This window comes from Anneissia japonica, unplaced genomic scaffold (genome assembly GCF_011630105.1).
Source record: "Anneissia japonica isolate Jap-2015-1 unplaced genomic scaffold, ASM1163010v1 scaffold456_len727751_cov192, whole genome shotgun sequence".
In the NCBI taxonomy this organism is placed as follows: domain Eukaryota; kingdom Metazoa; phylum Echinodermata; class Crinoidea; order Comatulida; family Comatulidae; genus Anneissia; species Anneissia japonica.
This window is the reverse complement of record NW_022713155.1, coordinates 628,284-650,609: the sequence shown is the minus strand read 5'-3', so window position 1 is coordinate 650,609 and position 22,326 is coordinate 628,284. Positions and strand designations below refer to the sequence as shown.

The window sequence follows — 22,326 nt, the reverse complement described above, 5'->3', positions numbered from 1 at the left end:
CGTGCCCAACGTAGGCGGCGCCCTTCTTTTTAACCATGCAAGTTTCCTATACTTCGTGCCCAACGTACAGGGCGCCCTTCTGTTGCTAAGTATATCCAGACGCAAAAGGCGCCCTTCCTTTTCCACTAATGGAGGAAAACTTTTTTACTAAGTGCGTCCGGCCATGCGATTCTGCGCTGTATTGTTGTTTTATTCTTAATACTGATTCATGATTATGCTTTAATTGTTTTGTGTATTATTTGGATAATAGCAACGATTTCTACCGCCACCAAGGAGGTTATGTATTCACCGATGTCACTGTCTGGGTGTCTATTCCAGTTTGTTTTGATGTGTATAAGAGACAGATATATATATATATATTCATCCTACGAAGCACAAGTTTTTTTAGATCCAGCTGTAGGGGGCGTCCCATTTTTCATATTCCCACCATGCATTTCGGTGGAACACGGTGGAACACTTTTTTTGTGTGGAGAACTCTATCTTGTATTTCTAGTATCTTTGATTGCAGTGAGTGTCGATTTAGGGCCTTCTGGCACTGTTTCCAGAAGTTTGTGAACTTTCGTCGTAATGTATTGGACAAAGCTTACGATATCGATTATTAATTGCATACCAATGCAACAGTGAGATTTATGTTTTCTTTTTTCATGTAGAATATTTGGTTTATGAAGCCAAGGTCCATCAACTTTTTCAGTTCAATCAGACGATCAGCATCGAATGAGGTACGGGGGTTGTGCTGGACTTCTCTGCTCTGGGTTTGTTTTTGTTATAAACCGTGGCCAAGGTAGGCCTAGCCTAGGCCTAAGCTGGTACAACTCGCTTTAGTTGTGGTTCTGTTATGAATAGCTCCATGCACCTTCATTCCCGAAGTTAATTCTGTGTAAGACAACATCACATCATGATGCTCCGGAAGAGTAATCAGGAATTTGATTTTGAGTATGACATGGTAAGTGTGTTGACAGTGACGGTAAATTTAAATATGAGCAACTTGTTTGTAGGTAGGCCTTGCTGAAGATGGCGCCTTGTTGTATAGCACTGCAAGATTTATAATTTTTACCAGTATTTACAAAACCCCAAAATTTAAGACCCACGTTTTTCTCTGTATAGGAAGTTATTGAAACCGAAACGGAATACTGGAGAATTCATGGGTGTCACGTTGATAATTCGTAGAATATATAATTATATTTAAAAAATAGGAAAGAGACGAGGATATCCTATGCCCTAGTTAGAAAACAAAAAAAAAACTCCAAAAATGCAGACCAACTTATTTCTTGCTTATCTTTCTATTAAGCTGTTTCAAAATTAAATATCTAAAAATTTAGTACACCTTATTCGGTTGTGAAATTATGAGGAGTGTTTCTTTACTAATCTATCTATATGGAGCCAACACCCGGGGGTATTGGAAAAAGGTTTTAAGAATCGTGTACAAAATACAAAGGTATGTCTTGTGTTATTTTTCATTTAGAGATGGGATTATAACGAAATATACTGTAAAAGAATTGTCAAGGATGCTTGTTTTACAGACACCACAAATATGTGAGAAGTCTGGAATCTGTATTAGTCTTTAATATTAAAACTGCCTTCTACTACTACTGATAAATCAATGTATTATTTGAATCTATGAGACTTGACAGCTGATTCTGCAGTAATTATTGTTTTTCATTCTACAGAATCCCTATGAAAGTTTTATGCGCAACCACTTGAAGCACTATGGTTACTATACAGGTAAACTTGTAGCAAGATTTTTCTTCATTCTTGATTTCTTGATTAATGTTGGTAAAAATGGCCCACCCTTATCAATCACACAACAATCTGGCTGTACTAAAAACAACTTTGTCTGAAAATGATATCTTGTCTTGATTTTGTATGCATTGGCGCTGTGTAGTACCAGTCTCGCAACCTTGAAATTGAAATTGGTAGGGAGGTGGGAGTGGAGGTAAAATTGCATTGCCAATTTTGCCACAACTTAATAGGTAGCTTACTACGGTAAATATATAATGTTGCATTGAATGTTTTAGTCTGTTGAGAGAGATGTAAAAAATAGTTTTTTACATCTTCCTGGTCAGTTAATACATTGACATACAGTACACTGAGTAGCACAAATTATAATACTCCACAGGGAGTGGAAATGATTGCACATTTAATGGTCTATACACAGATACAGTGATGCCTTGTTGTAAATACTGTATATTTAATTCAGGATTGCTGTTAATGCTATCTTCATGAAATTTGGTTGAGTGAATAAATAAAAAAATTATTTAAAGCATTTTAAAATAAAAAAATATAAAAACCAAACATTATTAATACTACTAATTTTGGCTTTTTTACGATATTTGATTTAATATTATTGATTGGCTTCAGTTTCTAAAACTCCACATGTGAATTTTTGCCATAAGTAAACCTATATTGTTTTTTTTTAGGGAAAAATGAAACATATCGTTCTGCACCTGTGTACGAAGATTGGGAGAAGAATTATGGGTACACCCTCAGTGATGCATCAGATACAGAATACGAAAATCAGGCACTCCAGGAGCATAAATTGGATCCAGGTTGGTTGGTGTCTTTTTACAAATTTCATTTCTCCACAGATTATAGGAGCAGATTCAAATTCATGTCAAAATCATGCAGGAGTTTTTTTTTTTTTTTTTTCGTTGCTTTGCTGTGTAAGTGCTAAAAGCACAATTTGGAACATACTAAATGAAAATACTAAAATGCTCTCCAGGCTGTAAAACCTACCAGGGATTTTTTACCCTGGAACAATGACAGGCTCTAGTTGGTCCCTTGGTTGGGATCGCCTGTCGGTGGTGGATGTAGGCCTGGGATGTATCCAGGGGGGTTTATATTCTACATGCATCTAATTTTTTCAGTAACTCTCCAATTGTCCTTTTCTCTCATTAGCACATAGGAATTACATCTTTTTAGACAGATCATCTAAATTCAATTAATTAGTAAAATAAATCTAGAATTGTCATACATGTTTGACTTCTTCTATAGTAAGACTCAGATCTTAGTGGTGGACCCCATGATCCATAAGAATTGCTAATGCTAAAGCCAGTGGAGTAGTAGCAATGAAGTTTGCTCCTAAACAGAAGAAGAAGATACCATAAATTGAAAAAATGATATTACAAAGTATCCCAAATTTTGATTGATAGGTGTTCATTGATAAAAACATTGAGGATACATTTAGTATGGCTCAACAAGTCTGACATTTCCTAACAAGATTACATTTGTTAAGAAATAATGATAATGATTATCGTAATGCTGTCAATTGTACGCGTAGTAAAGCAACTTCCTATTCTTTGTTATAAAAGCTGAATGACGATTGGACATTAAATTGTGCACGTTCAGCGGCAGATGTTTTATTTTTTGTTGTTCTGTGAACAACGCTTGACAACAACGGAAGTTATTATAGTATTGTATTTGATCTGTAGATTTAGATACATATTGTAGATGTTGGTGGTGTATATAGTACACTTCTTCGGTGATATTGACCTCACATCAGTCATACAATACATTGACGGTCAATTAATTTGAAGTATCATTGTAAGAAATATGCATAATATAACATTAACCATGAAGCTATATTATACTTAGCTCCATGCATTAAGGTTTTGGGCTCCAACCACAGACCTCCCAATCCTTATGCATTTAGTATGAGAATCGCATAAGTAATATAAATATAGCATTTAAAAGAATAATGTAATTAATCATAATAATATTATATAATGATTATTTTAAATAATGATTTAAAAGAATGTCATTAAATGTGCAAATTACAAATAATAATTTTAATAATTTGATGATAACAATCAATATAGATTGAGACAAGAAATTTGGATAAAAGATGATAATAATCACTATTTGCCCTCAGGGTTATGTCCTGTCTAAACTATCAAATTTCATATGAAACATGTGACATGCTAATGTGGTCATGATGACATCACATCATGACCATATATAAGCATATCATAACTACAGTATAATATTTGGGTGTACTGTAAAACTATTTTTTGTGAAAGAAAAATTGATTTTAATTTTGTACTTTCCATATAATTTTGAATGCTGCCCTCTGTCTCTTTATCACAGGCATTGTACTCCTCAAGATAGTATCACTTCAAGAATAGCAGAAATAAATCAATTTTTTCAATAAGGTTTCAATCAATATGGTGTCCTGTTTAAACTGTGTTCTTGAATGAAGTAATTGTTGCTTCAGTAATTAAGAGATGATTGTGTTGAGAAGTGTCCTCCATTGTATGTGAACACTACACCACATATTGAAGTTATTTTTTTTTATTTCCCTTGTCCCCAACAGCAAGTACACTCGTCACTTAAAGGATGGAGTGATGCTTTATAAACCAAGCCTTTTATGAGGCCTAGGGAGTGGAGTTGTATTTGGTCATGAGAAGAAATTCTGCTCTGACAGGAATTGAACTCAGTACCCTGGGATTAAAGCATCTTAACCACTGAGCTATTCAACTCCAATCCACATTTCAGCAAAGTTTATTTTTAATGTGTGATTTGAATTCATCAGCTTGGAACTTGACCTATTTTTGTCATAGGGCTGTAAGAATACTGTCCTACCCTATGCATCCTGTATACTGGCAATTTGTTCTGTTCTTCACTTTATTCCAATATCGCTAACAATTTTTCTGTAAAATAATAGTTTCCAAATTTAATAGGGCCTCCTACTTTACTAGTTGCATTTCTTAAACTCATGTTAAATCCAGTGCTAAGTTGAAGTTAGAATATAACTAATCCACTAGGAGCAGGGTCGGATCCAGAGATGTTCAAAAGGGGGAGCAAAAGGTGGGGGGCTGATTGAGACAACACTATCCTAGGGGGTCTGGGGAATGCCCCTGCGAAATTTTTGTTTTCTATACTCCCAAAAATAACCTTTGAGGCATTTTTCTTTGCGGGTCCAGCCCTCCTAAATCTGCCCCTAACCCTAAGGAGCACCTTTCACTCCTTTTCTTACTCTACAAGTTATTTTCCTTAAAACTGATCTCATCGGATGAGTTTAGCGCCATGTAATTTTTAGATAAGATCGTTTTTTCCGGATGTTAACTCTGAAGTATCATCAATAATTTCTCCTCTAATTTGTCCGTATACACTTATCCTATGTTGTTAAATTTAGAACTATGTACTGCATTTTAATATACAGTACTCCTCTCATAGGGACAAATCAATTTTTGATTTCTTTGTACCAAGACAGTTATGTTCTGACCTTGTTTTTATTGATTTTGATGCAGCAGATTCTTGTTGTCTTGTAAATATGTCCTTGCGATTTGTAGAGTGTGCCCTTAACAAAACCTGTGCTGAACAGTAACATAGAAAAGACCACTAAATCAACAAGTACTTGAATGTACTAGTCTAGTTGGATAATACCACCAGCATACCATGTTCTGTCTTATGTTTACTTTTTAGTTGAATAAACTGTGTTATTTTGAAGTGTACAACATTTTAATATACATATTGTACAGTAGAATCAGTGTATCTACATTTGATGTTTGTTTGGGAAATACTTTCTGTAGATTGCAGACCAAAAACTTACGGTTGCTTTCTGCTTTGTTGAAATTCAATATATTGGTTATACAGAAATATTTCATGCAACTTTGCTAAGAAGCAGATCAGATTGTTAGGGCAATGTATTCATTCAACTTTTGTAAGTCAAATGTTTGCTGATTCAAATATCAATATGGCTTGGATTTCACACGCTGGCTGTAACCCTGTCAGCCATTATGTCTTGAACAATCCGGACCAGTGTATATTCAAGAGCAACTACAACTTCCAAACAAAATGTAAGTGAGGGTGCTTTCTAAATCCATATTTTATCATTGTTGTTGATAATCTGTTATCATTTTTATGTGATAATTGTATTCTTAAACTCAATTTAATTGGTATAGTTATTTGTCCTGTGGGTGTTTGCTATTCGGCATTGTTGACTTTAAAACAAATTTAGGAAACAAGGAAGTCAGAAGAACAATGTCCTGCTGAATAATATTGAGCGAATATGTAAACAAATTGTTAGGTCTCATGTGAGTCTGTGGACTAAATAATGAATTGGCAGTTTTGTCTCTTCTGTCATACCAAATGCGGTGTACGGTAACAATGGCCCCGGAAAAAATGGTCCAGGAAAAATGGGCCCGGTAAAAATTGTCCCAGTAAAAATGGCCCTGGTAAAAATGGCCCCAAATGACAGGTAGGTAAAAATGGCCCCCAATAATAAAATTGATTCTGTATTAAAACTGATTTGAAAAAAAATCATTAAATGCATTTTTTTAAATTGAAATAATTTAGTTTTTAAAAGGAATCTAACATCAAATAAATTGCCATTTATATTTTACTTTTTGCAGGAATTATATACTCAAAGATAAAATATTCGAAGATAAAAAAAAGCCATGAATAACACTTTATTTTTTTTCCATTTAAATGTTAAAAAATAGCAACAACATAATCAATAAATCATGCATTTATTAATACTAAATTAATTTATTTGTGGCCAAATTCACGGAAGTGGAATTATAATTTTCCAGAAATTCAATCCGGGTATTGGTAAAACCCACAAACAATGGGTTGATATGAACATCAGATGATTCTTTTTTTTTTTAAGAAAAAGAGAGTTCTACAATCATAATGAAATGGTTTGGATGGGGTTCGCGGTGTGTTTTTGGAGGTTTGTGGTGTATTTGCAAGTATTTTTTCACAAAAAAAATATCAACATTTTAACCAAAAAATAGGTTCTTATGAATGTATTTAATTTTCTTATTGATATACCAAGTGAGCCAATCACAATTGAATTGTTTGGTTTTCTACAGTGTGTTTTGGGAGGTTTGTGGGATTTAGCAATACCATTTAATTACATTCATTGGGGCCATTTTGACCTACTTGTCATTTGGGGCCATTTTTTTCAGGGCCATTTTTTCCTAGGCCATTTTTACCTGGCCATTTTTGCCTACATTCGCCAAATGCAATAGCTGTGACACATGGCATAGTTTCTCAGGTATAGGGCCATCCTGGTGTAATTTAAATAATGTATGCATAATGCTAGACCCATTTATATAAGCATACCCTTTAATTTCCGAGGCTTGGAATAAAAATTATACACTTTGTGTGACCTTTAGGGGCTGGGTTGGATTACTCAGTGAAGCCTACTACTTTTTAAGACTAGACCTTTCTAGCCAAGATAGGCTGGCATCCTCATTAGGCCCCATAAAAAAAATTATTAGCTTATCACCCTATCAAAGAATCAAAACTGATGAGGGACGGAGGTTTTTTTTTTGTTTGTTTTTTGTTTTTTGCTAACCCTGCCCCCATTTTATCAATGTTCGCAAGTAAATCAATGGTTAAGGACAAATTTATAAAAAGTCATAAAAAATGGAATTAAATTTATATTAAAAAAGATGTTTTTGTTGTACCAGTAAACATTTCAAGAAATCCTGATGTTTCAAGTGAAAAAAGATGAAAAAAACAACTTTTTGAGATAAAAATATGTGTTGATTGAAAAATTTAAACAATAATTGTGCAGTTGGTAGAGATTTTTCCATGTATACTTTACCATTATTAATTATGTGTGGAACACTCGAAGTAGTACAAGTGGTCTTTGTTTAAATTACCATTATCACACTACTGTATTTAGTGATGTACACATGCAGTTAAATGCAACACAAACATTTACATTTCATTTAGATTTCACAAGTACTTTTATCACCTGGCGGATACAGTGGATGGCGGAATGGCCCAGCCCCCTAAAGAGAAAAATATACAATTATATTCAAATTAAGTCTAAGAGTGATATTTCTGGCCATTTAGAGGTGCCATAATAATTATTTTTCTTACCTTATTGAGGACCTTCGATTTACAGTATTTGTAAAAGTCCCGCCCTGCACTCCTCTATTTCGAATCCCTGGATCCGCCACTATTCATATTAATTGTTTTTTCAATAACATGTACATTTGTTACTTCAAACAATAGATCCCGTAATAATAATAATGAGATAAAATCTATACACGGTGTTTATTATTTAGTTATAAAACAAAACCTGCCTCATGCAATAGGAGAATATTAAATCTGTTGCATTTAAAATTGCATTATTCATACTAACAGTTAAAGCACCAGCTTCATTTCAGTAGTAAGTTTGCATGTTACGGACGGTCCACACATAAGACGAATATGATTAAAAATTGTATGTGTTGCCCATGCATATAAAACGACACCCTGTTTTATTGTAATTTGCTATTTTAAATCTAGTCTTATAGTATATGAAAGAATATATTGTACTTTTTTCTGCAAAACCAACTAAAAACTATTGAAAGTTAAATATTTAAATTGATTTCAGATGATCAGCTGTAAAAATTAGTTATCAAATTGTTAAACAATTAAGATTGTAACTATAGGCTTAAAGTATAATATAATAGAAATGCCGGTGTTTTATTTTAAATAGTCAAGAAGGATATATAAATATTTTCTCAATATTTTTATGACACATTCATTAAATTCCTAATATACTGTAGTTCCTATGTAAGCCAAGTTATAAATCATCAAGATGTATTTAGGTGCACCTCATTAAGTAATTTAGCACTGACGCAATCAGTAACTCGTTTCATCTTTAAATTCAGGCTCAATCAATAAAAAGCATGTTGATATAAGTATAGTACAAAGTACAATGAAAACAAAATTCTCCAACATCATCAACGAACAGTGTCGTTGCCACGTTGAGCTGACGGCGGACTTGAGCAATCTATTTTCTAGAGTACGCATTGTTTGTATTAGTTTGATGTAAGGTTTGATTTAGCAACAATAGTGTTTAGAAGACTCGTCTAAGAACATATCTTCAAGATAAGTGGTTGATTGCTTCTCCTCTGGGTAAGATACCTAATTTGCAAAGTAGACTTTATTGCTACTCTAGATAGACCAACTATAGAGATAGTATTTAATACCTATTTCAATTATAAATTAATTTTCTGGCTTTACTGTATAAATCTATAATTATATTTTTTTGCTTATTTGTCTTAAGCCAGGCACTAACTGCATTGTGGTACGACAAATCCAACTCCGCTTCGTATGAGTGCTAGACAGCGTGACGCTGTCTACTGATTTTCGGTGGCAGTCTGAACGGATCGTCAATAAAAAATGATGTTGTACTCGCGTTGTGGCATTGCGTTTTCTGTATAATCGCCTTGGCTGACGACCGTCAGTGCGCAGTCACTGCCCAGCCGGGGTTTTTGTTTTTGTGGAAGATATTAAAGATCTTTATAGCAATTACTGTATCTGTTACATTGTGGCTTTACGATCAGCCTCTTTGTTGTCTTGCTCTGTAGCAATTGATACAAATATTTAGATTCGTTCTTAATGGTTGCTTAGTGACAGATTATCAAGATTTGTTCATTTCTCTTTATTAAAGATCTCTGTAGCAATTGTTATATGATGTTTAGATTCGTTATTAATGGTTGCTTAGTGATAGGTTGTTCAGATTTGTTCATTTCTCCTTAGCAAATATCAGTGTGGCCATTGTTGTATCTGATGCCTTGATTCTTTACTGGTTGTTGCTTTGTGATGCTTATGTTACTAAAGATTTCTGTTATCAAGTAAAAAAGAATTCAAATGATTCTAGTACAATTAAAGCCATAACCCCCAGCTAGCGTAGTATCATAACCTCTAGACCACTGTACTTGTGCTTATAGGCTAGGGCTGAATTCTATCCCCAAATAGCAGCAGGTACTGCAATGGTATTTTTAGTTAGATTTCCACCCAAATCACTTGCGATTTTTTCAAAAGTATTTGCGGACATTCTAAGTATCCATTCAGGTTGGGCATAAAAATCATTCTTATGGTGTTTCCTGATGCAAACATCGTTCAGAAATTTGCAGTTTGTTCATCAACTTGTGACGCTTTACAACCATATTTTTTATGTAGTAATTTCCTCTCTGATGATAGTAATTTGTAGGTTTTTGTGAATTATCAGTGATCAGTTTCTGTCAAAAAACATTCATTTAAAACTATCATTAACTACAAGCCTTCATGGTACATTAGTGTTTATCGAAAATGTCATCAACCTTCAATTTGATTTCAGAAATTCTGTTTAAAGCAGTATTTTTTTTTTTGGCTGTAATGTTCTCATCAAAGGCTATATATTTTTATACTGTTGCATGTTCGAATACCTGCCAATGTTATTTAATTGTAAAGATTTAAGCATAGGCACATCTAGGGGTGCGCCCACAAAAAAAACTAAAAAAAAAAATCACTTTCCAATTGGAAAATTTTGAAGCAAAAAAATAATTTCAAGTACGTATTTTATATTTTCAAGTAGTTAAAAATCGCCTCGTACAACCTTATGTCCTCTCATTTTATCGCCAGGCCCTCCTATTTCATAAGTTATGTGGCAGTTTACATTATACTATTTGTCTGTATTTTTGGATGTATAATATGGGGTGTGGACTTGCAGTTTGGCGATCACTCTCTGTTGGATGAGAATGAACTAAAATTGTATCTGTCAGCAGTTGTATTTGAAAATAAGCCATGCACTGCATATCATCAGCCAACCACAATTAATATACCTCGGGATGTTTATATTTAACAGTGAATTAGGGCACATATTTAATCATCACAGCCAATTGTGACAGAACAACTAATAAATGTACATCTTCATACATTGGTTTCTTCATATTGATTATTTAATTATGCTGCTAGCACAGTGTTATTATTTGTTATCACTATGATGTGTTATTTATCTCGCAGATAATCGGACAGGTGAGGACCAGAGGAAATCGACTCAGATTACTTACAGCTACCAAGCAGGCAAGATGGTAAGTTGACAAATCTTGATTGATAGACAGAATGATAGGTAAATAATATTTGTGAAAATTAAAATGTTTCTAAATTTCTGTAATGCTATTCTAAAATGTTTGTTGTAGGCCTATATAAAATAGTGTAGTAAAAAAATAATAAGGATAATAAAGTGTCGGAGGCCTCGGTATTGTTGATGGTGTCTGTCTGGAGTGGCTATCTATAGATAAGATTCCATATGTCAACCTGTGTATGGTTGAAACTTGTGTATAAAGTGACCTGCGTATGAGACATCCCCAAGTTTGAAAAGATTTTTGGACAATTTTTTTTATGTAGGGCATATATGATGCCCCCTCTTCCGTTTCGTGGTCTTGATACTCCATCTAGCTGGTTACAAACTTAACCAAATGCAAGGCTAATCTGTCAAACAATACAATTTTATGGGTTTTTAAATGTTCATCAAACTCTTTTATTTCTCCATATTTAAAATTTTTCTCATTCATACTAACATTTTGTGGCTTCGTTGCAGTACAGTAGTAAATTTGTGTGTTACTGACAATCTGCACATAAGAAGAACATGATTTAAAAAATTGAAAATTTGAATGTTGTGCATATTGTATAAGACGACCACCAGTTTTTTTTTATTGTAATTTGGTATTTTGTGCCCCGTCTTATACTCGAGTATATACGGTAAATAACAATCTCATCACGTAAACAAAATACAAAATAAATAAATTTAAAAAAAAAAAAAAAAAAAAAAAAAATATATATATAAGAACCACTAATCATCCAGAATTCTGTTGAAATAGTTAATTCCTTCAAATTTGTGGGTACATATATCACAAATGACTTTCGTTCATCAGTGTGTGAAAAAGGCACAGCAGTGACTTTATTTTCTACGTAGATTGAGGTCTTTCGGGATTAGTACCCCTGTGAGGGGTCAATTCTATAAATCAGTGATAGAGAGTGTTCTAAATCTTTCTGTTATTATCTGGTATGGGTACACCACGGAGAAGGAGAAGAAGTACCTAAATCGTGTAGTTAAGTCTGCATCCTGCATCATTGGAATCAAGCAGCCTTCGGTAGGTGTAATCTATCATGACCGTATGGTTAAAAAGGCAATGGCGATTGCTGGGGACAGAAATCACCCGGCCAACCATTTGTTCACTCTGATGCGGAGTGGTCGCCGATATCAATCACTAGTGACCGGGAATCTCTACGTAGTTTTTGTATTTTATGTTTGTTTTTTTTTTGTTTTGTTAGGGAACCAGACCGAATTTCATTGTATGTGTATTGTACATGTGTATATGACAAATAAATCTATTGAGTAATTGACTATTGAGTATTGGTCATCTCAACCCTGCATTTGCAATATTAAATACAATGAAAACCACAAAATATTATTTGTTTAGGTTCAATAATTATACATTTTTTAGTGTAATGTAATGCATTTTGCTATAAGGCCCAACAAAAATTGTATTAGTTTATCACCCTATCTAGGCTTGAAAAATGATAAGGGAGAGAGGTTTTTTATTTTTTTTAAATTTTGCTAAAGCCAAATATCACCATTGGGTTGTTTGCTGGTGCATTGATATTCAAAGCAAAACATGATTGAGATAATACAAACAATATCTACTATTTACCAAAAAAAATAAAAATATGTTTTTTCAATACCATAAAAAACATGCATGCGAGGGTGATAAACTAATAATATTTTTTATTGGGCCTTATATAAAAATTAAACAATAAAATAATAATTGAACTATGTTATACTGTAGTACTGCAGTGCTGTACTTACTGTATGTGCATTTACAAACCAACTGCCTTCAGGGAAGAAGTTTGAATTTTTCCTTCAGGAAGGAGTCGCAACCTTAAAGGCCTGTTTATACTTCTACAATAACTATAACGATAAAAAAGCTAAAAAGCGATTGTTCATATAGAAAACAAAAGAAATAAGAGAAGTTTTTACACTAGGATGATTCGATAACAATTTATCGTGTATACTATAACAAAATATTTTAACAAATCAAATCAGATGACGTCATAATCATGAAAAAACTATAATATCGTTGCTACTACTACGATTTTAATGTTTTTCCATGATTATGATGTCATCTGATTTGATTTGTCAAAATATGTTATCACATAAATGATCAATCTTTATCGAACCGTTCTAGTGTAAAAACTTCTCTTATTTCTTTCATTTTCTATATGAACAATTGCTTTTTAGCTTTTATATCGTTATCGTTATCGTTGAAGTATAAACAGGCCTATAGGCTTTTACAGTATGTGTTGAGTAGTATTGATTACTCATGTCCTTGCTAAAGTGACTTATTGATCTGTGCATCTTAGCCTTAATCCCCCTCCTTTCTTGCCCTGTTGATGTTCAAGGCCTTACATTTGAATGCACATGCTTTCCTAGTGTAATATCCTCCTGTATTAATGAAATTAACCGGTAAAACTTTAACAGGATTATAAACCATCTCATTATGTGTTTTTATTGACCAGGCCAAAATATATAGAAAATAAATATTTACAATCGGTTTTCTGTATAGTGGAGCTTGCCTTTGTCTATATTGCACCATTTTCTGTATGAATGAAAATAACCAGAATTTAGTCTAGTACTGTATGTTATGTCTATAAAATCTTGCTAGTACATTGGAGTTGAGTTACTGTACCTTAATGTGCTTGTCTTATAATTCCAGGGTCCTAGGTTCAAATCTCTATGCATACCAAGTTTTTTGTTATGACTAAAGGACATCTATACTTTAAAACACTAGTGGTCATCCATTTTTTCATCATTTTTACGAGAGTTCAAAAAAATTAGTCTGGGGAGGAGGTAAAAAGTGTTTGTATTTTTAAATGAAAATGAAAAAAATGACATTTCAAAATGATAGTAAATCATAATTTTATTACATACTCTTTTGGGGAAAAAAAGTTGGAGATGGGGTTACATTGCAGATTTTTTTTTTCAAGTATACTACAGTAACTAGAAATAAAATAAAAATTATTCAACATTATTTCTTGGCAAGAAGCACCTTTAAAATGCATCCCCATAAGTACAAAGATTTTTCTAGATACCCTCAAGAGCTTTGAAGGCTTACATCTATTGGGATTCATATAATCTTTAAGCTAGATTCCAGCTTCCAGTAGGTCAATCAAGTTAAATACAATTTTAATAAAACCATCTGTTTAAATACTGTATAAATACTGGAAATTTTGATTTTTATAGGATAAATATTCTATCATTTTATATTTTTCTTTAAATTTTCATTTTTTTATGTGTTTACACTACTAATCTGCAACATGGTTGCTTTTCCTATACATGGAACAATTTTTGCATGAAATTATTGCATTGAATGTACAAAAAATTATGTAAAATGTGCAATTTTTATGAAATTGAAGAAAAAAATTGGTCATGTAAGATCTCTTTGAAATAAAATGAGTGTATATTTTTCTGGAATGTTAATAGCTTTTGCAGAGAGCGAGTTTACCATGACCCTACCATGACCCGGTCACCATTCCAAAAATTTGCATGCAATTATATTTCCACTCCAGTGTAAGCTGGCAGTGAAAGGGTTCAAAGGTCAACTATTGTGATTGCTCATGCAAGCAATATTTCACTGCTGATGCAATTTTTGTTGGAGGTTTCTCCCCTAGGAGACCCTCTCTGGAATGTTGATAGCTTTAGCTTGTGTTTAATGTAGTTGAGCAGTCAGAATCAGGTACAGAGATAACATTTATTCTGTGAAAAATGTCTCATAAGAAAGCATTGCCTTCAGCTACACAGTTAGTAGAACTATATCAAAGTGAGGAAGTACTTTGGAATATACATAATTCAGACTATTTTAATAAAAGGAAACGGAGAAATGCCCTGGAGAGAATCGGTGCAATCATCGGGATTACTGGTAAGTTTTTTGTAAATATTATCAGTAGTTTCCTTGTGTTCTATCTACAATGCAACATTAATGCATACGCTTGAAATATAATTAAGATGAGGTTAAGATACAGTAATTTAAATCAACTGCTGATAAATGAATTTATTTTGCATTTTACCATAAACCCATTTTGACTACCGGTATTAAGCTCCCCCCTCTAATTTATGGATTTTTTGTGTCAGAATTTTCCTGGGCAAAGTCCAGGTATGATTTGAATGAATAGTTCCAGATGAATTCAAACACTAAAAAAGTATAAAAATAAAATAATATTAAATTTTCCTTGCCATCTCTACAATTAATAATAGTCAAAAAGATCGTTATTTTTCCCAGGTATAAACTCACCCCATAAGTGACTCAATTTCACATTCAGGGGGTGAAGGAAATAACTATAGACTTAGCTTATCTTTTAGTAGGTTATAGTGTGTGTCTACATGTTAGCAGTATTTGTTGAGTGCTCGTGTCTACTGCCCTTTTGCGGGGGAAATAGTCACTCTCCTATCATCTCTATTTGTTGTAAGAGTAATTCCAGTTTGGGGAATGATGGGATACTTGTCATTACATCATAAGCTAAAGAATTAGCATTCTTTTTCTTTGAGGTTTAAGAGTCTACAATATTTAGTAAGCCTACAAAATATCAAAATATGTTGTCATGCCTAGGCCTGTCCTAACCACTGCCAATGTGCGTGTTAAAAAAAAAATAAATACAGTATCTAGCAGTAGACACGCTCTAGCTGGGAGCTTTTATTTAAATATTACAATTCCATGGTTGATTTTATTACATTTTTATATACCCACAGCTGAAGAAGTGAAGTCAAAATTGCGAAATATGAGGACGTATTACAATGCAGAAAAAAAGAAGATAGAGAATGCAGGAAAACGTGAACCTGGAACAGATGATGTGATAGAGTCATCATGGCCACTATTCAATCTTCTGGACAAATTTTTGAGTGATATTGTGGTACGAAGGCCGACAAAATCAAATCAAGTGAGTTACGATTTTTTAAATTATTAATTGTTAATTACTAAAATAGCATAATATGAAGTTGTATAAGCTTCCATATAATAATAATAATACAATAATAAGTTAGTTGACTGATTTTATTCACTCATTCTATCCTACTGTAGGATGAAGTAGCTGTTGATAATACGTTCATTGGAACAGATGCAGATGATGATGAAGATGATTTTCTGAGCCAAGACAAAGAAGATGACACAGAGAGTCATGATGAGATGACAAGTATTTATTCCGGTGGCCCTTTAAAGAGGAAAGCGTGCAGTAACCCAAAGCGACAACCAAGCAAAAAAAGAATTACCGAGATCAAAGTACAGCGCGCTATCATACTTGCCGGTGACAGCTTAGAATCAGTGAGAGCGGGATTGGCAGCAGATGAAAGAACGGCTCCGTTCCTGGTAGACGACGATGCTGCACTTTTCAGCAAAATCGTAGAAGCAGACTTTCGGAAAATCAAAAGTCGCAGGGTTAGGCATAATATTAAGATGAAAGTTATGGATTTGCTCTTTCAAGGCACATTAGAAGATGAAATGTACGGAGAGACGGTTGCACCGTCCACATCACAGCCACGCCATTTCCCTTCTCAGCACAGCAGTGGTCCAATGAACTTGAAGTAAATGCGGCCTAATGTTTGTATTCAGGTGTGTGAAAGGACTGGTGCTGGGAGGGGTGTGAAAGGATCTCATCTATGTGTAGTAACATCTTCCAATTTTGAATCTCCCAAACACGAACTTACTATTTTATGAACCCAATTTGTGGTAATGACTACCATTGCCAATAATCATTTATAAAAAAAAACATTTAAAATTGCATTTAAAAAGATAGAAAAATATTCTGTAATATACTATATATTTCTATTTTTATATAATTTAACCAAGATATATTGTAGACCTAAATTGTAATAAATAAAACAATTACCTTAAGCAAGGTACTGTATTGACAGCTGAAATTTGTTTACGTAGGTTGGTTGATTGTCTCTCTATGATGGGAGTAACTTTTGTTAAAATTTTGTTGAGTGTTGTGTCAACCATTTAAATATATTTCATAAGGCATTAATTATTCTTGAAGTGCATAATGGCTATCTACTTTCTTGTCTAGATTTTATGTATTTGTTTTTGCTTGTGTAACTCTATAGGCAGCTAATATTAATGTGACTAAACTGCCAACAAGTAATATGCATAATAGATAATACAATGCTATAGACTTGTAGTGTAAAATGCTAATTAAAAGTGCTTCAATTTTGACAAATTTGTGTATAGTGTCTTATTTTTCTTAAATCTATACTTTAATAACTCTTGGAACTAGCTTACACACACAATTAAACAATCCATTTTAAAACTAGATTCCTATTTTTAATATGTTTAAATGATAAAAAATATTTATTTATTTAGGAAAACAGTTACAAAACAAAACAAAGCACACGTTTGCATAAGAAATAAAAAGTGGTTCCTTGGAAGTAAAATTTTATTGTATGATGTAAATGCGAACAAGAATCATTCTGCTTATTAAGTGAACCCTGACCTTTCAGAGAAAGTAATAAATTTATTGTGCAAATTAATATATTTTGGAATTTAATACTTTTCAATTAATAGTTTAGTAAGTTGATATTGCCAGTTGCTATAGATGCTAATGAAGAAACCCTTATGAACGCCCTTGGTATGAATGCTTTGTGTTTAGCATGTTGACTAATATCATGGAGAAGGGTGTCATGATAATACTCTAATATTGTACCCAAATATTTGTACTGCGTCAATTTTAATAACAATCAAATGTGTCATGTTTCTCATAAACAAGTTTTGTATGAGTTTTGAGTGTAAACATGTTTTACTGAATTTGGTATTACTGTATTATAAATCATCATTGATATTGTACTGTAAGCAAATACATATTTTTCAATTAATCTCATCCATCTGGAGCCAGAATATTCTACATGTGTGTCATTAAACATAAGTTTTATGTTTTCGTTTCAAATAATATTCAAACTAGCAATTTCATAATTATATCTTTCTGACATATCAGAATAAAAAAATATCTTAAAAAATGAAATTTTGCCAGGAATTGGGCTTCATATTTCATTACATTTTTTGTTTATGCCAAATATTGGTTAATATTTATCTTTATTTATTGTTATATTACTTTCAGTTTAATAAAATATATGTAGCATTGTAGAACATATACCAACAAAAATAATACTGGGATATAATATTCCTAAATTTTGTTTTCTTCCTTTAGGTTCCTAAGCTTCGTGAGCCACGGAATCTCTATGCGCTAAATAAGGAATATGGTCCGCAACAGGCGCCCAGATGGTAAACATTACTGTACTTGTTTGTTATGTATTTGGCCAATAAATGCTATTGGATTGGATTAATATTAGAACCGTAGGATTTAGACTTGCCACAAGTCTAGTTCATTGATTTCCACTAGTATACCGTAAAACCATGAATTGAAGCCCTGGGCTTTTTTTTTTGGTGAACTTTAGATGGGCTTATTTTCGAGAAGGGCTTCTGGTCGAGGCTACTTTTACAAAGTACAGTAAAGAGGCGAGGGGGCTTCTTTTAAAAAATGAATGCTGTAAATTTTGGAAATTACTACTATAAAACAATAAATGGGGCCACTGTAACATCAGTCTGTATCATGGAGTGTATTAACTGGCATTAAATCACCTAAACTACTGTAAAAACCAAGCATGTTTTTAATATATTTTGTTTCTTTGAAATTTACGCAGTGTACTGTACTATATCGAAAAAAACGCATGCTATCTTGAATTTCGAGATGGGCATCTTTTCGAGGCTACTTTTGCAAACTAAAGAGTAGGGCTTCAATTCGAGGTGGGCTTCTCTTGAGATTATTAGCCCATTGGGCTTCTATTCGAGGTTTTACGTTATAGGAGTATGTTAAGAGTACAGTAGTTGTACTTACTTTATAGTGCCTTTTGCAGGTGATGCATTTTACCAGATGTAGCCATGTAGTTGTGAAAGCCATTGTAGATTTAATTTAATAATGTACTGATATGTCATTAGTAGTAATTAATGAGATGTACGGCTTACCTTTACTTGTTAATTGCTCTGATTATTACTTAGTGTCTAGTTTCTATTCTAGTTATTGGCTTGCAGTGTTTGAATGAGGATATGTTTTCTCGTCAACAGAAACAAATATGAGCCTATATTCTTGGCATTGGCTGGTAATTAATTTAAGGATTTTCATAATAAAACGTCGAAGAATACTTAATTGATTTGAACTGTGGCAATTTAATTCAATATACATACTGTATGACATTAAAACTTACTTGAAGTGGCTGTGGAGATGTGAGTACAGTTTGATATGTTGAAATGTGAAAAAAGTACATAATTATATGTGTTTTTGTTTATTAAATGCTTCTGGTACACCACGTAGATAGTTCTGAAAAGATCAGAATCAGCAGCAGGTTCTCACTTTAAAATCACATAAGTACTGTATTTACCTGTTTGGACTCTGCAGATATTCTGCAATGGCAATTGAAGCAATTCTCAGTCGAACTGTTGAGACATTCTCAGCAAAAACAACATTTTTCAGAACCATCTATGTGGTGTACTGCAAACATTTAACATATTATTACTTCATCATGCAAACCCTTCAAACAATATCTTTTTGCCTTAATTTTATTCTTTTTTCTCAGAATATTCATTTAGTTTTGTATGTTGATATATGAAGCCCATACGAATATTATGCAAGTTTTTCGTATATTTTTTTTTTCCTTCTCTTTTATAGGCCTGCAGATTTGGAAGTTTTACCTGAAAGAGTATCCCACATAACAGCTGTGCCAAACATTGAAGAATCTTTTTATGTCCCTTGTAAGAAACCATTATCTTTTTCTATCATTCAATAATTCAGTAAATCAATACATTTTGTTTGATATGAATGTGAACTACATAGAGGACTAGGCATTATCCACTAAAGAAGACTTATTTTAATACATAAAAATGTATTATAAAATACAAATAAAAACTTACTGAAATTGTAATGAAATGTTATTCTTGTTGTTTACTCATGTGTGACATATTTTCTTTGATTGACAGCTGGTCTAGAGAAGACACCACATCACTCTACAGATGGAGATGGTAAGGTAGTATTTTACAATCCACCAACTAAAGAATCTTATGTAAGTACATGCACAGTCATTTCCTGTGTCTTTTGTATGCGTGAGAGAGTGCAGAATTTGTTTGGGCTTGCATCACAGACATTGTATTGGAATGCCACTGGATTATTAAATGTAAAGCAAATACATTAAAAATATTAAGGACATTTTAATCTGGTGATTTTTAATAGTGTTTTTTTTTTAATTAGCGTTTATGTCTTATCTTAGTTTCTCAGATCGAGGGTAGGGGGCAGTAAACATGGTTGCCCGTTCCGTGCTATTAAATTAAAATCTGAAGATGATACAACTCTGTTATTTGAATCAAGATTTGAAAGTGGGAATCTCATGAAAGCTACTAAAATGTAAGTTTATATATTGAACATAGTATGTAGAAACTAAAATTATTAAATCTCATAAGATTTCTTATGATGCTTTTTGTGTGTTGCTCAGCAACCATTTTCAAGGTCATGGGTCAATTCTTGAAAATTACAGATTTCTTTCTTATAAGTATAAGTTTAAAAAAAGTTTGACCAGACTGATTACATATTGCTAGTTTTAGACATCTGTTCAAACAGATTAGATTTTTTTTCCCATGTCAACATAATTCTCAAGTCATAAATATTACAGTACCACAATTCCTTGCAGGGGTTGTCAATTCTTTATGGGGGGGCCAAATCATAAATTTTTAACTTGTCTACAAACATTAATTATTTGTGAATTTTTTATTTTAGTGGAGAATATGAATACAATCTATTATTACGTTATGATCTGTACACAAAGAAACACACACAGTGGTACTACTTCCAAGTGAAGAATACTAGACCAGGTGTCCGGTACCGCTTTACAATCACCAACTTCATGAAGGTAAATACAAAGCAAATATATTGTAATTAATAACATATAATTCAATTTCCTTTAGACCATAGGATGTTCATATGAATGTTATAAAACCAGTTCTATTGACTTTACATTTTTATCAATACATAATATTTTTTTTACATATGTAATTTTGTTCATTTCATGATTATTATTTTCATCATCATGTTTGTTGTGTAAATTATTATTTTCATTAATTTGTTTTTCATTATCATTTTTGTTGCATCAAGAATCACTACCATCATTTCCATCAACAATCGTTATCATCAAATATGTTGTTATTTTAGTAAATTAAAAGTAGCGATGAAATAGGGACAGGGTGTTTAATGTTAACATTAATATTTTTTCCCCTAAATTTGCTACCAGTCTGGAAGTTTATATAACATGGGTATGAAGCCATTGATGTATTCAAAACAAGATGCAGAAACAAAAGGAATTGGATGGAGGAGGGCTGGACAAGACATCAAATATTACAAGAATAATATCCAGTAAGAATTATATTTTTCTGCCTTTTAAAATTTTTATAGCCTAAACTTTATAGTTGAAAAAAAAATACATTTATTCCCATTTTCTTTTATCTTTCACTTTGTTTGGCACAAAGTGAAAGTTTATGGTTTGTGCTATATATCTGTTCAGGTTTCATGTTCTACTTGCACATTTAATGTAACAAAAATAGATTACTACCAAAGTCAGACCTAATGGAAACTATTTATTTATAACAAAACAAAGTGTCATTAAAAGTTCAATGTGTAATTAAAAGTTCAAATTTTCCTTTTGTCTCTTTCAAATGTGTCTAGTTCCCTTTAATGAATGATGTTTTGTTTATCTTGTCAAATGCTTTTGTTTTAGACGTACAGATGTGAAAGGTGAAAAGTACTTTTACTCATTAACGTGGACGTGTACCTTTCCAAATGCGAATGATACGTGTTACTTTGCTCACTGCTATCCGTACACTTACTCTAACTTACAGGTATGTAGACTATCTTGATGATGATGAAGAAGATAGTATCAGTTGCTAGTAATCATAATAATAATTATTATTATAACATAATTATAATATAGATGACATCAATATTATTTATGATAATGGTAATAATGACAACTATGACGGTAATAAAACAATGATGGTAATAATGATAATGAATACTTTGTTGGTGCTGATGTTGGTAATGATATTGATATCAATGTTTGTGAGGATGATAATGTTAATGATTGCTTTGCTGTTGATGATGATAATGATTATGTAAGTCATATCAATGGCAGTGATGATAATGATGATATTAAATAATTTCCAATTGTCATATGTAAATAAAAATCTAATGAAATCATCCTATTTCTTTTTGCAGGACTATTTATTGAATGTTAGTAATGATCCTGTAAAAAACAGGTTTTGCAAAGTGCGTGTTCTGTGTCGCTCATTAGCAGGCAACTGTGTGTACATACTTACAATAACAACGCCATCTAAACACCCATCTGATGCCAAGGTAGGCTTTTATTACCCACAATTCAATGCTACTTTCATAAGTTAAAGATATACTTTCTTTCTTGAGCTAGTCAACTTATTTGAACAATGATAATGATAGGTGACATTTATGAAGCCCTCTACA

The 22,326-nt window shown here is 32.6% G+C and overlaps 2 protein-coding genes across 4 annotated transcripts in view; both read left to right on the top strand.

The window, feature by feature from the left end:
* Positions 1-507: 507 nt before the first annotated feature.
* LOC117108244 overlaps positions 508-22,326 on the top strand; it is a 38,984-nt gene continuing 17,165 nt past the window's right edge. For 2 of the 3 annotated variants that reach the window (XM_033250210.1, XM_033250209.1), the window contains exons 1-12: positions 508-943; positions 1,668-1,722; positions 2,418-2,546; positions 10,732-10,799; positions 17,962-18,035; positions 19,477-19,559; positions 19,785-19,867; positions 20,072-20,205; positions 20,575-20,707; positions 21,086-21,207; positions 21,569-21,689; positions 22,066-22,203. In XM_033250210.1, coding sequence (XP_033106101.1) covers positions 896-943; positions 1,668-1,722; positions 2,418-2,546; positions 10,732-10,799; positions 17,962-18,035; positions 19,477-19,559; positions 19,785-19,867; positions 20,072-20,205; positions 20,575-20,707; positions 21,086-21,207; positions 21,569-21,689; positions 22,066-22,203 — 1,188 coding nt within the window. In that variant the 5' untranslated portion in view covers positions 508-895. Of the gene's footprint in view, positions 944-1,667; positions 1,723-2,417; positions 2,547-5,336; positions 5,796-10,731; positions 10,800-17,961; positions 18,036-19,476; positions 19,560-19,784; positions 19,868-20,071; positions 20,206-20,574; positions 20,708-21,085; positions 21,208-21,568; positions 21,690-22,065; positions 22,204-22,326 lie in introns of those variants that run through there. The other variant, XM_033250211.1, reaches the window with a different exon arrangement.
* LOC117108245 lies at positions 14,149-16,977 on the top strand. The gene is made up of 3 exons (XM_033250213.1): positions 14,149-14,687; positions 15,515-15,702; positions 15,843-16,977. The coding sequence occupies exons 1-3, from the start codon at positions 14,534-14,536 to the stop codon at positions 16,344-16,346; spliced, it is 846 nt and encodes a 281-aa protein (XP_033106104.1). The 5' UTR covers positions 14,149-14,533; the 3' UTR covers positions 16,347-16,977.